This window comes from Natrix helvetica, assembly GCF_964273705.1.
Source record: "Natrix helvetica genome assembly, chromosome: 3".
In the NCBI taxonomy this organism is placed as follows: domain Eukaryota; kingdom Metazoa; phylum Chordata; class Lepidosauria; order Squamata; family Natricidae; genus Natrix; species Natrix helvetica.
The window spans coordinates 176,963,274-176,977,144 of NC_138549.1; the positions used below are offsets into that span (position 1 = coordinate 176,963,274).

Here is a 13,871-nt window from a genome sequence, read left to right on the forward strand (position 1 = left end):
CATAGGGCTCAGGGGCTAAAACACTGAACTTGTTGATCAGAAAGACTGGCAGTTTGGCGGTTTGAATCTCTAGCGCCGCGTAACGGAGTGAGTTCTGGTTACTTGTCCAACTTTCTGCCAACCTAAAAGTTCGAAAGCAGGTAAAAATGCAAGTAGAAAAATAGGGAACACCTTTGGTGGGAAGGGAACAGCGTTCCGTGCACCTTTGGCATTGAGTCATGCCGGCCGCATGACCACGGAGACATCTTTGGACAGCTCTGGCTCTTTGGTGTTGAAACGGAGATGAGCACCGCCCCCTAGAGTTGGGAGCGACTAGAAACCTTTACCTTTACCTTATTAATAAATGCACCAAACCACAGTTACCTGTGCATATGAGTGAGTGAGCCGGACATCACAGAATCAGGTATTGTACATTAGTCAGGTGAGGAAAGTATGTAAAAAGAGAAGCCACTTTCTGGTTGGTGACTCAATTGTTAGATATGTCAATTTAGGAAAGGACCTGGATGTTTGGGAAAAGGTGAAGTGTCTGCCAGGTGCTACTGCCAGGAGGGTCAAGAGGCTGGTAGTCAACAATGCCAGTAAGGACGGTGATGTTGATGCTGTTGTACATCTTGGCACCAATGACCCCTCTTCCAGACTTCCAGAGTTTGAAGTGGGAACTTATTGGGATGGCTGTAGTCTTTTACTTTTTCAGAGGTTTTACCTGAATAAGTAAAGGTAAAGGTTCCTCTGGCACATATGTTGCTGGTCGTTCCTGACTCTAGGGGGCAGTGCTCATCTCCGCTTCAAAGCGAAAGAGCCAGCGCTGTCTGAAGGTGGTATTTGCCGGTTGTCCGAACTACTCAAAATTTTCGCTACCGGTTCTCCAGAACCTGTCAGAACCTGCTGAATTTTTACCCCTGCCTTCCTTGCAACCCCTGGATGTTTGGGTGAGGTAGACCTTCCCCTCCCAGCATGGGGATAACACCGTAAGGACATCACTCCCTTTCTCCAAGTTGCTGGGCTCCTTCCACCGGCCAAGGAAGAACTGTAGCCACTGTCGCTCAACCAGGAGCAGGTCTACCCCTGACTTTGTTGAAGAAAAAAATTGTCCTGGGAGAACTCAATTTTACACACTTACACAAAGTCACTGGAGGAGGAAACAATTCTGCTGAGAGGTTTCAAATTCAACCCTTCTTCCTCTTCTACCTGCCCACGGCTTGCTTATATAAGAAAGGTGGCAAGGAAACCTTATTTGCCAAAGCTGAAGACTCTCAGGTAAGCACATTCAGTTTCTTCTCCTAGGACCAGACAGGGAGAAGGTGGGTCTCGAGAAGCAGGCAGGAGAGTCAGTTTCAATGGGGGTTTTGAGGACTAAAGCTCTGGAGAACATAGAATAACAGGGTTGGAAGGGACCTTGGAGGTCTTCTAGTCCAACCCCCTGCCCAAGCAGCAGACTGTATTCCATTCCAGATTAATGGAACTCTTCTTGAAGACCTCCAGTGCTGGAGCCCCACAACTTCTGGAGGCAGGTTGTTCCACTGAATAACTGGCGGTTGAGTTACTCCTCCACTGAAGGAGGCTGAGACATCAGCAGAAGACCTTCCCATGTAATTTTGGTCCTGTCTGAAGTATCTCAGTAGAGAACAGAACAGAAGAACAGAGTTGGAAGGGACCTTGGAGGTCTTCTAGTCCAACCCCCTGTCCAAGCAAAAGACCCTATGCCATTTCAGACAAATGGTTGTCCAATCTCTTCTTGAAGACCTCCAGTGATGGAGCACCCACAACGTCTGGAGGCAAGTCATTCCTCTAACTGTTCTCACAGTCAGGAAGTTTCTCCTTCATTCTAGGTTGCTTCTCAACTTGATACGTCTCCATCGCTTGCTTCTTGTCATGTCTTCCGGTGCAAGGGAAGGACCAGGGGAGACATGATAACAATCTTCCAATATCTCAGGGGCTGCCAGAAAGAAGAGGGAGTCAAAATATTCTCCAAAGCACCTGAGGGTAGGAAAAAAAGCAACGGGTGGAAACTAATCAAGGAGAGAAGCAACCTAGAACTAAGGAGAAATTTCCTGACTGTGAGGACAATTAACCAGTGGAACTGCTTGCCTCCAGAAGTTGTGAATGCTCCAACACTGGAGGTTTTTAAGAAGATGTTGGATAGCCATTTGTCTGAAGTGGTGTAGGGTTTCCTGCCTAGGCAGAGGGTTGGACTAGAAGACCTCCAAGGTCCCTTCCCACTCTGTTATTCTATTCTATTCTAAGCCCCCCGCAAAGGAGCTGAGTCTGCATAAAAATCAGAGGCAGAAAGAAACAAGCGCAGTTTAATCATCTCCAAACTCACAAAGGCAGGTGGAGGGGATGCAACTGTGAAGTGTTGATTAAATGTTCTGCCTGAACTGAAGTCTTGAGCAAAGGTGACACATTAATTCGAAAGGCGTTGTTGCATTAATAACCGGAAGGATTTCAAATGCTCTCCGGTGGTGGGGGAAAAATACCGCTGGTTTAAATTAAACAGTGGGCATCGAAACATCTGAGGGAAAGTTATCTTCCTCTCCTTCTTTAAAAGGCCTTAATTAACCTGCTGGAGACATTGACGAAAATGAGAGGAAATGTGAAATATTAGCTGGGTTGCCTGATCTTGGGAAGCTAAGCAGAACACCGGTCCTCCTTAGGTCTTAGAAAGAAGACAACGAGGAAATCCCAGGGCTGCAGGCTAAAACTGGGAAACTGAAAGAAAATTCTGGAAAAAGACAGTGGCCAATGGAGTTCACCTTTTACCTTTTGGTAGCGGAGGGCCTCCCATAAAAATTCCCCCCTTTTGGCCCTTCCCCTTGGGGAAACTTCAGCAGGTAGTTGGCTCATTGAGGTTAATCAGATAGTATTCTACTACCTGCCCTTACTGGTGAAGCAATTAGAACAGAATAGTGGAATTAGGGAATAACAGAATAACTTTTGATGGACAGTTAGAAGAAGAGAGTTTGAATTCTCACTTACTGGTCAATCATATCAATATCAATATCAGTCATGGAATAACTGGGTTGCAGGGGACTTTGGAGGTCTTGTAGTCCAACCCCTTGCCCAAAGCAGGAGACTCTCTACCATCCTGCACAGGAGCAACAGAACAGGAGCAAAGCAGAACAGAACAGCACAGAACAGAACAGGAGAAAAGCAGAGCAGAACAGAACAGGAGCAGAACAGAAAGCAGAGTAAAGCAGAACAGAACAGGAGAAGAGCAGAACAGAAAACGGGAGCAAAGCAGAACAGAACAGCACAGAACAGAACAGAACAGAACAGGAGCAGAGCAAGACAGAAAGCAGAGTAGAGCAGAACAGCACAGCACAGAGCAGAACAGGAAAAGAGCAGAGCAGAACAGAACAACACCAAGGAGAGAAGCAACTTAGAACTGAGGGGAAATTTCCTGACAGTGAGGACAATTAATCAGTTGAACAGAAGTTGCCTCCAGAAGTTGTGAATGCCCCAACACTGGAAGTCTTTAAGAAGATGTTGGACAGCCATTTGTCTGAAACGGTATAGGTTTTCCTGCCTAGGCAGGGGGTTGGACTAGAAGACCTCCAAGGTCCCTTCCAACTCTGCTATTGCATTGTATTGTAACACAAAGGAGTCAGAAGGTACCTTGGAGGTTTTCTAGTCCAACACCCTGCTCAAGCAGGAGACCCTCTACTATTCTGGACAAATGGCTAATCCAACTCTTTTTCAAGGCTTCCAATGATGCAGCATCGATCACAGTCTACAACACCTCTGTAGCCAACTGTGTCCAATTTTCCAAACCTCTCCAACTTCCTTCATTGAGCAGAAAGGATGACTCCTGATTTTGACATGGTTTTGAGGTTGAGCCCACAACTTAAAAGTTGTTAAAGGCAGTCATTAATTCTGGTCAGCAGATGTCAACCGGTGGCTTTGAAGGTTTTTCTTAGAAGGCATTTTGCTTCTCATCTGAGAAGCTTCTTCAGCTCTGACTGGATGGTGGGGAAGGAAAGGATTTATACTCCTTGCAGACAAAGCTGGTCATTTGCATCCTTTTGGAGGGTCCTTGAGGCCACTTGGAGGTTTATTCTCAGGGTCCCCTGAATACTACAGATGAGCGTGGAGCTTTCTTGGAACTCCTGAAAGGACTGTTTTGTAGTTGCATCCATTTGCACCCCTCAGGTGACCCCGAGGACACAGGTAAACCTCCAAGGGGCCTCAACAACTCTCTAAAAGGTTGCAAATGACCAGCTGTCTGCAACGAGTATAAATCCTTCCATTTCCCTCCATCCAGTCAGAGCTGAAGATGCTTCTTGGATGAGAAGTGAAACATCTTCAAAAAAAAAACCAGAAAGTCCAGTTGCCTCTTGAAAAAAACACCTTTGGGACAACCGTGATCTGGATGACGGGAGATGGACATCTCCATAGATGTCCCAAGGTCTTCACATGCTGAGAACCCATCCAGATCATCTCCACCCATTCTTTCCTTCCTTCTCTTTCAGGATGTCCACCTTGACCATGGCTGAGGTCACCTGCCTGGCCCTCTTCTGCTGCTTGCTAGGACCAGCGCTTGGGCTCAGCAGCCTCCAAGATTTAAACTCTGCAAGAACCCGAAGGGGTAAGTCAAATGTTCAGGGAATCCCCTGAAATGGCATTTTTCTCCTTTGGGCAGATTCCATCCGACTAAAACCATGATTGAACAATGGTTCATCCTGGCAGGAATGCTACCTTTGCATCCATGGGCGTATCTGGGTAAGGAGATTGAGTCTAAGTATCTCCCACCGTAGTGTTTTCAGAAAAAAACTTCACGAAGAAACTAAGCATCAACTCATAAAGTTGCCATGGTGAGGAAAGGGGGCGGGAGAGCATTCCACGCACACCTTCGACTAGAGTGGGATCTCAGATTACCACAGCAGGCTTGGGAGGGGTGCACCTCATTGGGGAATGTGATTTATGACACAGACTGAGGGGAGGGAAGGAACAGGGGAAAAGTTCAGCTATAATTCAAGTGAGGCTTAGATCTGACTGCAATACGCTATTGCCGAAATGGTGCTCCTAATAAATGACTGGATTTCTTTTGAAACTTGGGTTGAGGCTCATGAATCAATTAGGGCATCTTTTGGAAACCTGACACTAATCTTATAGCTAATTATATTTAAGCAAGAAATAATCTCTTCCAAAACATGAAAGCAGACATTCCAAACTGCATAAGAGTATATATACAAAAAAACTAAAGTTACAATCTGGATAGATTTCTTAATCTCAGCAAATTGAGGATGTGTGGACTTCAACTCCCAGAATTCCTCAGACAGCCATGCTGAGGTTTCATTGGACAGTTGGTTTGGTCTGGTGCAAGCGGTTTCTAAACTTTAAGGCTTGTGGACTTCAACTCCCAGAATTCCCCAGCCAACCATGCTGGGTATTGAAGTCCGCGTTGGAAAGTCCCCAAATTTGGAGACTCTTGATCTAATGGTTAAGACACCAGACTAGAAACTGGAGATTATGAGTTCAAGTCCCACCTTAAGCATAAAAGCCAGCTGGGTGACTTTGGGCCTATCACCAGGAGACCGTGAGTTCTAGTCTCGCGCTAAGCATGAAAGCCAGCTGGGTGACTTTGGGCTATCACCAAGAGATGGTGAGTTCTAGTCTGACTTTATGTATGAAAGTTAACTGGGTGACTTTGGGCCAATCACCAAGAGGCGGTGAGTTGGGTAACTTTGCACTCATCACCAGGAGCCTGTGAGTTCTAGTCCTGTCTTAGGTATGAACGCTGATTGGGTGACTTTGGGTCAATCACACCAGAAGACAGTGAGTTCTAGTTCCCACCTTAGCCAGCTGGGTGATTTGGGGCCAATCAATCTCTCTTGGCCCAACCCACCATGTAGGAATGTTGTGATGGGCAATATCAGAAGTGTGGTTGGATATGTTTTTCATCTTGAGTTGTTGGTAACAAAAATATTATAAAGGGTGGAATACCACCATAATAAAACAAAAAACAAACAAACAAACACATACATACATACATACATACATACATGCATGCATGCATAGATACATGCTTACACGCATGCATGCATGCATACTCAAATAGGTAATAGCATTAGTGCTAGGATGCAGAGTAGTGTGAAGGCCTAGAGGTGGAGCTCTCTCGCCTCACACTCAGGAGGCTGTGAGTTCAATCCTAGGTAGAGGCAAATATTTCTCTCTCTCTGGGCACAATGAGAATATATCTGCTGAACAAAACTCTACATTGGTGACAAGAAAGGCATCCGACCAGCATACATTCTGCTAGCTCTGTTCAGTTACCCAGACTCCACCCCACAAGGGATTATGGGGTCGTTAAAAGGGGATGATGATTGGTGCTAGGCTGTAGGAGCCAAGCAGATGGTGGAGAGGACCTCCTGGCAGGTACCCGATGGAAACTTGAGTTCAAGCTGCTGAGAACCGAACTAGAGAGAAAAGAAAGAAGTAAAACTTTCCCTCCAGAGAGGGATATCAGGGACACTTGGACCCAGAAGGTCTGATTAATGCAAGTCCTGTTGATGGGGAAAAGATTAATGGGAACCATTCTCTTCTCGACACAGGCTTGTTTGGAACAGGAGGAGGACTTCTTGGTGGTCTCCTTGGAGGTGGAGACAAAGGCAGTGGAGGACTTCTTGGTGGTGCCCTTGGAGGTGGAGAGAAAGGAGGTGGAGGACTTCTTGGTGGTGTCCTTGGAGGTGGAGACAAAGGCAGTGGAGATGGTGCCCTTGGAGGTGGAGAGAAAGGAGGTGGAGGACTTCTTGGTGGTGTCCTTGGAGGTGGAGACAAAGGCGTGCTTGGTGGTGTAGTTGGTGGGGATGGAGGAGGTCTTCTGGGGGGTGTCGGGGGTCTTCTCAACAATACAGCCAATGGAGTCCTAAATGGAGCTGGTGGTCTCCTGAATGGAGTTTTGAATCAGAAGCAACTTCTTGATCTCCTGACGGGTCAGAACGGTCTTCTTGGACTGACAGATGTCCTCAACTTACTCGGTCTGGGAAGCAGAGGCCCAGAAGAGCCATTCCAGTGGTGAGTGGATAAGGACCAAGAGGCCAACGCCGCCTCCCCTGTCCCTCCAAATGTAGCTCCGGGGACATCCCTTGGTATCCCTACCTGCTCATGCAGGCACAGGCAATCCTCAACGTACAACCACAATTGAGCCCAAAAGCAAGACAGTTGTTAAGCGAGCTTTCACTCATTTTACGACTTTTCTTGCCATAGTTGGGAGGTGAATCACTGCGGTTCTTAATCAATCTCAGAATAGAGCTTCAGGAGACCTTGGAGGTCTTCTAGTCCAACCCCCTGCTCAAGCACGACGCTCTATACCATTTCAGACAAGTCTCTTTTTAAAGCCTCCAGTGATGGAGCACCCATGATTTCTGGAGGCAAGCTGTCCTATCCATCCATCCATCCATCCATCCATCCATCCATCCATCCATCTATCTATCTATCTATCTATCTATCTATCTATCTATCATAGATCTATCTATCTATGAATCATAAAATCCTAGGGACCGAATGGAACCTTGGAGGTCTTCTAGTCCAACCCCCTGCTCAAGCATGAGACCCTACATCATTTTAGACAAGCAGATGTCCAGTCTCTTCTTAAAAGTCTTCAGTGATGGAGCACCGACCAACCGCTGAAGGCAAGCTGTTTCATCATCCCTCCCTCCCATCCATCCATCCATCCATCTATCATCACCTATTGATCACCTATCTATCAGCTATCTATTCCATCTATCATCTATCTATCCATCCTAGTGGCTGGATGGGACCTTGGAGGTCTTCTAGTCCAACCCCCTGCTCAACCAGGAGACCCTCTACCATTTCAGACAAGTGGCTGTCCAGTCTCTTCTTAAAGACCTCCAGCCAGGAAGCACCCACAACCTCTGAAGGTGCGCTCTTGAGTTAGTAATACAATACAATACAATACAATACAATACAATACAATACAATACAATACAATACAATACAATACAATAGTAGAGTTGGAAGGGACCTTGGAGGTCTTCTAGTCCAACCCCCTGCCTAGGCAGGAAACCCTATACCGTTTCAGACAAATGGCTATCCAACATCTTCTTAAAGACTTCCAGTGTTGGGGCCTTCACAACTTCTGGAGGCAATTTCTGTTCCACTGATGATTAATTGTTCTCACTGTCAGGAAGTTTCTCCTCAGTTCTAAGTTGCTTCTCTCCTTGATTAGTTTCCACCCATTGCTTCTTGTTCTGTCCTCAGGTGCCGTGGAGAATAGCTTGACTCCCTCTTCTTTGGGGCAACCCCTGAGATATTGGAACACTGCTATCATGTTTCCCCTAGTCCTTCTTTCTCTTAAGCTAGACATACCCAGTTCCTGCAACCGTTCTTCATATGTTTTAGTCTCCAGTCCCCTAATCCTCTTTGTTGCTCTTCTCTGCACTCTTTCCAGAGTCTCCACATCTTTTCTACATCGTGGTGACCAAAAATGGATGTAAATATTCCAAGTGTAGCCTTACCAAGGCCTTATAAAGTGGTATTAACCCTTCACGTGATCTTGATTCTATCCCTCTGTTGATGCAGCCTAGAACTGGGTTGGCTTTTTTGGCAGCTGCTGCACACGGCTGGCTCCTATTTAAATGGTTGTCCACTAGGACTCCAAGATCCCTAGTAACATGGTTGTGAAGGGAATCTGGCTTCCCCATTGGCTTCGCTTGTCAGAAGGGGGATCACGTGACACACACACACCCCGGGAGGCTACATCCATCACAAATATGAAGCCAGTTGGCAAGCATCTGGATTTTGGTCACATGACCACGGGGATGTCGCAGTGGCTGGAGTTCAGGTAAACAAACGGTTTCAGTTCAGGATGACCTGTTTATTCTTGGTCTCCTCCCACTTGAAGCCTCGAAGAAAGCCTAAGTTTCAGCTCCTTGAATTCTTGCTGGCTGAGGAGTCCCAAAACACCAGGGTCTCAACGTCTACTTGAGAAGGTGGCATTTATTGCAGGAGAGATGCAGGAGAAAGTTATGGGAAGCATATTTCAAGATATGGCTCGGAACGGCTTCACATTGTTTTCTTCATTGAAAAATATCCTTCACGTTTGAGCTGGGAAAAATAAATCAGATTATGGAGCGTGAGAAAACGCCTGGCGGTTTCCTGCGGACCTAATCCCTCACCTGGAACGTCCGTGTGTCTAGATAGAGACTAGAAGATGCCGGTGAGCAAAGCGCCATAAATTTCTCTCCAGATAAAGGAGATTATTTCGAGATAATTCACAGCACAGGACAAACTGATTCTCCACACCGGGTGGAGCTTCATTATTCACGTCAGCCTCGTGGCGGCTGATTTGAATGTGAGGTTGTTTAAAAGAAATCACACCAATGCTACTACAGGCAGTCCTCAACTTATCACAGTTCATTTTATGACCGAAGTTATAATCATCGTCTTCTTTTAATCCCTTGCATTGGGGTGAAGTCGGGGCAACTAAATGCAGCTGAATGTTTACTGGCCAGATGCCTTCCTGTCGCCAATGAGGAGTTTTGTTCAGCAGATATATTCTCATTGTGCCCAGAGAGAAAAATATCCACCTCTACCTAGGATTGAACTCACAAGCCTCCGGATTGTGAGGCGAGAGCTCCACCTCTAGGCCACCGCGCCACCGCTCGAAGTCACAATGATATGAAAAAGGCATGACCGTTTCACATGACAGTTTCAGCATTCCCGTGGTCATGTGATCAAAATTCAGCGGCTTGGCCACTGGCATGTACTTATGACGGTCGCAGTGTCCCGGGGTCACGTGATCTCCTTTTGCAACCTCCTGACAAGCAAAATCAATAGGGAGGCCAGATTCACTTAGCGACCATGTGTCTGTCTTAACAACAGCAGTGATTCACTTCACAGCTGGGGCAAGAAAGGTCACAAAATGAGGCAAAACTCACTTAACACACATCTCGCTTAGCAGCAGAAATTTGGAGCTCTGTTGTGGTCATAAGTCGAGGACTACCAGTAGACCTCCCCAGGTGACAAGTGAGATTCTGATTGAAAGATGATCACTTGATAGAGCCCTACCCTTATCGAGCAAAAGGGATCCCTTGGCAGATAGAAACGAGGGGGACTGGTGAGACCAACTTGAAAAGCCAAGGGCAATTTTGGGGTGACCCCTTTCCCTTCTATTTCCTTCGTAGGCACGATTTACTGAAGCTTGAGTTTATCAGAGGATCTTGGGAGATCGTACACGGGACGCAGTTAATCCTCAACTTGAAATCAAAGATCGTCATGAAATTGCCAGGGTGAGTCATTAGGTGAACTTGCTTGACGGAGAAAAGGCTGTCAGACCTGCCCCAATCTGGTCCCTTGGAAAAGAGAAACCCTTGACTCCCTTTGGTTTAAAGCAAATGGCTCTTTTACTAGGGATGTTGGTTGCAGTAAACTCGAACCAGCTCTGAAATCTCCCATGCTCACTAGATACAAAAATAAGGTGTAGGTTTCGCCCCAGCTCATCCCTCCCTCCCCCTCCCCCCCACCATGAGCAGTCCGTTTCCAGCCAACCGGAGTTCGCCAAGATGTTTGGAGAACTCTGAAATGTTTGGGGGTAACCCACATATTTCTCATGGTGCCCGGCTGTGGGATGCTACCCTGTTTCCCTGAAAATAAGACAGGGTCTTCTTTTTTTTTTCTTTTTTTTAATCCCATCTTCTAATTTATTCATACATATATTTCAATAAGGTTAAAGCTTTTGGGATAAAAATATGGTGGGTTATGCAGAATGTATTTAAGAAAAGAATACAATTCACTCCCCAAATGTTTTTATTGGGTATAGCTAAGGATTTTACCAAAGGGGAAACAAAATTGGTTTTGTATATGGTCACAGCAGCTAGGTTGTTGATTGCGCAACATTGGAAAAAAGATTTTTTACCGACAATTGATCAATGGATTCAGAAGGTGGCGGGGTTCGCTGAAATGGCAAAAATTTCAGCTTTCTTAAAAGCTCAGAAACAGGAGGATTACACACAGGAATGGGCAAAATGGATTGATTATATACAGAATAAATACCAGACCAGGAGTTATTATCTAGCCTTTAGGTAAGAATGTTTAGATTGATAGATGATCAGAGTAAATAATATATGGGATGTTTGGAATTGTTAGCGTGGTATACAGCGGAAGTCAGGGGGGTGGGTTTGTGTGGGAGGTGGGGGAGGGTTAGGGTGGAGGGCGGGGCAATATATATGTATGAAGACAGGGTCTTCTTTTGACCCCCGAAATAAGCACTTGGCCTTATTTTCGGGGTGGTCTTATTATTTTTGAGGGGCAGGAGGCGGCGAGCGTGGTCACCTCATGGCTGCTGCTGTGCTGCAATATTTTCAGGGAGGACTTATTTTAGCGCATGTGCTCAAAAGAACCGATTGAGCTTATTATCCGGGGAGGTCTTTTTTTTCAATTTTTTTTCAATTTTAATAACAAACATATTTATTTTATTTATTATTCATATTTATAGACCGCCCCCTCTCCCGAAAGGGACTCGGGGCGGTGTACAGTCATTAAAATGCGTTATAAAATACATACATAAAACAGTTAAATAATTAAATACGTAGGTGAAGGAGGTTGTAAGACTGTATATAGAATAATAAATATAGTACATTAAAAGCTTATTAAAACCCCAAACCCAATTAAAATGAATAAATCCCCGGGAGGTAAAACTAAGAAAGTGCCAGGCCAGCTGATTGAAATAGGTGAGTCTTTAACTTTTGCCGGAAGGAACGGAGGTCGGTGGTAGTTCGAATGTCTGGGGGGAGGTCATTCCAGAAGGTTGGGCCCATCACAGAGAAGGATCTACTCCTAGGTGTCGCCCGCTGGCATTGCCTAGCAGACGGCACCAGGAGGAGCCCCTCTCTGTGTGAGCGGATAGGTCGCAGGGACGTGTGTGGTAGGATGCGATCCTGCAGATACCTAGGTCCTATGCCATGGAGCGCTTTAAAGATGGTAATCAGTACCTTGAAACGCACCCGAAAGGCCACAGGTAGCCAGTGCAGCTTGCGCAGGAGAGGTGTTACGTGGGAGTAACGAGTACTTCCCATAATAACCCGCGCGGCTGCGTTCTGAACTAGCTGCAGTCTCCGGATGCGTCCCAAGGGAAGCCCCATGTAGAGAGCATTGCAGTAGTCCAGGCGAGACGTCACCAGCGCATGAGTGACCGTGCGCAGGGCACTCCGGTCCAGTAGGGGGCGCAATTGGCGCACCAGGCGAACCTGGTGGAACGCCCCCCTTGCCACGGCTGCCACATGGTCCTCCATTGACAGCCGGGCATCGAGGAGGACGCCCAAATTGCGCGCCCGCTCCACAGGGGACAGCTGTTCACCCCCTATGGCCAGCGATGGGGTCAGCTGGCTGAACCGAGGCGCCGGTACCCACAGCCACTCAGTCTTGGAGGGGTTGAGTTTGAGTCTGTTGTCCCCCATCCAGACCCCGACGGCTTCCAAACACCGGGACATCACTTCGACAGCCTCGTTGGGGTGGTTTGGGGTTGAAATATACAGCTGAGTATCATCAGCGTAAAGATGGTACTCAACCCCAAAACCACGGATGATCTCGCCCAGCGGCTTCACATATGCGTTGAACAGGAGAGGCGAGAGGACCGACCCCTGTGGCACCCCACAAGTGAGTGGCCTCAGGGACGACCTCTGCCCCCCTGTCAACACACATTGCTTCCGGTCGGAGAGGTAGGAGCCGAACCACCGCAGAACGGTGCCTCCGACTCCCATCCCCTCCAACCGGCGCAATAGGATACCATGGTCGATGGTATCAAAAGCCGCCGAGAGGTCTAATAGGACCAGGATAGAGGAACAACCCCTATCTCTGGCCCTCCAGAGATCATCAACCAACGCGACCAAGGCTGTCTCAGTGCTGTGCCCGGGTCGGAAGCCGGACTGGCGTGGGTCTAGATAGTCGGATTCGTCTAGGTGTCGTGGAAATTGTTGCGCCACCACATTCTCAACAACCTTTGCCAAAAAGGGGAGGTTGGAGACTGGACGATAATTAGCTAGCTCCATTGGGTCGAGCGAAGGTCTCTTGAGCAAGGGTCTCACCACCGCCTCTTTCAAGGCGGTAGGTAAGTATCTCTCACCCAATGAGGCGTTCACCAGGCCCAGGAGCCAGCCTCGTGTCACCTCCCAGGCTGCCAGTACCAGCCAGGAGGGGCACGGGTCCGTTAAACATGTGGTAGGTCGCAGCCGTCCACGCAACCTGTCCAAATCCTCGGGGGCAACAGAGTCAAACTCCTCCCAGAATGGTCTCTCAAGACTCGCTGTTGGCAGCTCGTCTGGTCCACTGACGGAGGCCCACCCGTTCCGGATCTGATCGATTTTGTCCTGAAGATATTCTCCAAACTCCTCTGCTCTACCCTGTAAGGGTGTCTCCCGCGCCCCCTGCGATAAAAGGGAGCGGGTCACCCTAAACAGGGCGGCAGGGCGGTTATCCGCGGACGCAATAAGAGCAGCACAGTGTCTACATTTGGCCGCTCTTATTGCCACAAGGGTAAGTCCGCAAATAGGCTCTTACCTGTGTTCGGTCAGATTCGGAGCGTGAGGACCTCCACCTGCTCTCTAGACGTCTCCTGTGGCGCTTCATCACCCTAAGCTCCTCAGTAAACCAAGGAGCCCGGGTGGGTCGATGCCGCAGGAGAGGTCGCAAAGGCGCAACCCGGTCCAAGGCCCCAGTCGTCGCCCTATTCCAGGCAGTCACTAGGTCCTCGGAGCGGGAGCGGGACAAGGCTACAGGAATTGGCCCAAGCTCCGTCTGGAATCTATCAGATTCCATCAGGTGCCTGGGGCGGTACCAGTTTATAGAGTCTGGTTCCGCCTCCTCGCGGTGGGGGATAGCGCCAGGGAAGTCCAGCCGGAGGGATGAGTGGTCTG

At 47.8% G+C, this 13,871-nt stretch overlaps 1 protein-coding gene across 1 annotated transcript in view; it reads left to right on the plus strand.

The window, feature by feature from the left end:
• Positions 1–1,119: 1,119 nt before the first annotated feature.
• LOC309390161 (uncharacterized protein) overlaps positions 1,120–13,871 on the plus strand; it is a 39,714-nt gene continuing 26,962 nt past the window's right edge. Inside the window, exons 1-4 of the mRNA XM_081949248.1 lie at positions 1,120–1,257; positions 4,470–4,585; positions 6,552–7,014; positions 10,146–10,250. Coding sequence (XP_081805374.1) covers positions 4,471–4,585; positions 6,552–7,014; positions 10,146–10,250 — 683 coding nt within the window. The 5' untranslated portion in view covers positions 1,120–1,257; position 4,470. The remainder of the gene's footprint in view (positions 1,258–4,469; positions 4,586–6,551; positions 7,015–10,145; positions 10,251–13,871) is intronic.